This window comes from Dendrobium catenatum, unplaced genomic scaffold (genome assembly GCF_001605985.2).
Source record: "Dendrobium catenatum unplaced genomic scaffold, ASM160598v2 original_scaffold_107186, whole genome shotgun sequence".
Classification (NCBI taxonomy): domain Eukaryota; kingdom Viridiplantae; phylum Streptophyta; class Magnoliopsida; order Asparagales; family Orchidaceae; genus Dendrobium; species Dendrobium catenatum.
This window is the reverse complement of record NW_021425621.1, coordinates 1-1,551: the sequence shown is the minus strand read 5'-3', so window position 1 is coordinate 1,551 and position 1,551 is coordinate 1. Positions and strand designations below refer to the sequence as shown.

The 1,551-nt window shown below is 41.1% G+C and overlaps 1 protein-coding gene across 1 annotated transcript; it reads left to right on the top strand.

The window, feature by feature from the left end:
• Positions 1–322: 322 nt before the first annotated feature.
• LOC110091904 lies at positions 323–1,517 on the top strand (the record flags this gene model as incomplete). The annotated part of the gene is made up of 3 exons (XM_020816207.2): positions 323–770; positions 913–1,230; positions 1,342–1,517. Coding segments are annotated over exons 1-3 (942 nt in total), but the record flags the coding sequence as incomplete, so codon positions are not given.
• Positions 1,518–1,551: the final 34 nt, after the last annotated feature.

The following is a 1,551-nucleotide window of genomic DNA, read 5'->3' as shown; positions in this document are numbered from 1 at the left end:
AGAACAAACATTTGGAGGAAGACCAAGCAGTCAAGTTGACTGGGAGGAGTTTGTGAAGGTATTCAGAGATTGGTATGTACCTAAGTCAGCCAGGAGACAGATGCAGGGCAAGTTCAACAGATTGGTTCAGGGAGACCGATCTGTTTCTCAGTACGAGGCAGAGTTCACGATGTTATCCAGGTATGCCCCACACCTGATACTTGATGCTGAAGAAAAGTGCAATCGATTCCTGAATGGATTGAAAGATGTGATTAGATAGCCTCTCATTCCATTTGGAATTGAGAATTATTCTGTTTTAGTGGAGAGAGCAAGAAGGATAGAAATGGATATGCTGGCAACTCAGAAAAGGAGGGATTTTCGGAAGAGAAAAATGGAGGGCAGGTCAAAGCCTTCCCAGATGACTCAGTCTTCCCAGTCAGGGGTTTCTACTTGGAAGAAGCCCAGATCCAGTGGTTCTGATAGTAGCGCTTCAACTGCTACACTGTGCAGTAAGTGTGGACGAGTGCATAAGGGAGAGTGCCTCTCAGGCACTAATACTTGTTACTGGTGCCATCAGCTTGGGCACATGGCGAAGTCTTGTCCTCTTTTGGGTCAGAAATCTGCTACAGATGTGAGGTCAGGCAATAATGCTCAGAGGACAGCTGGTAGACCAAGAGCTGTGGAGTCTACAGCTTCTGTTCCTTCTCAAGGTCAGACTCGTCAGAATGTTCAGCCACGAGTCTATGGACTGTCCCAGCAAGAAGCTAAGGGATCTCCTGATGTGGTTACAGGTGCGTAGTTTAATTAATTGCATTGAATTTTTTTTATATATGAAATTGAAATTGAAATTGAAATGAACAATGAATGAAAATGAAATGAACAAATAATAAATGACATGTTTTGTGAATGAATGTTGCACTTGTTTATGTTTAGGGACACTCCTTATGTGCGATAGACCCGTTAGAATCCTGTTTGATACTGGAGCGTCACACTTCTTTGTTTCAAAAGGATTTGTTATATCTGCTAAATTGCTTCCTACCTTTATGTTGAAGTCTCTATCAGTTTTGATGCCTAATGGGAATCATATGAAAGCTAATCAGAAATGTCAAGTAAAGTTGAGGATTTGTGATAAGAAGTTTGAGGCTGATCTGATTGTATTGCCTCTATATGAGTTTGATGCAATCTTAGGCATGGATTGGTTATCTTGCCATTTCGTGACTATAGATTGTAACAAGAAGGAGGATAAGTTTTGTATGCCAGGAGAGGAGAAGTTCAAATTTTAAGGAGATAGAGTAACTGCAGTGATTGTGTCGTCCTTGAAGGCCTTTCAGATGTTAAAGAAAGGTTGTGAAGGTTTCTTAGCTTATGTTAAGGAAGAGAAGAAGGAAGAAAGAGAGCTGAAGGATATTCCAATTGTTCAGGAATTCGCAGAAGTATTTTCTGATGATCTACTTGGTTTACCTCCAAGTAGAGAAATAGATTTCTCTATTGAGTTAGTGGCAGGAGCTGAACCTGTTGCTAAGGCTCCTTACATAATGGCAATTAAGGAGCTTAAGGAGTTGAAGGAGCAAC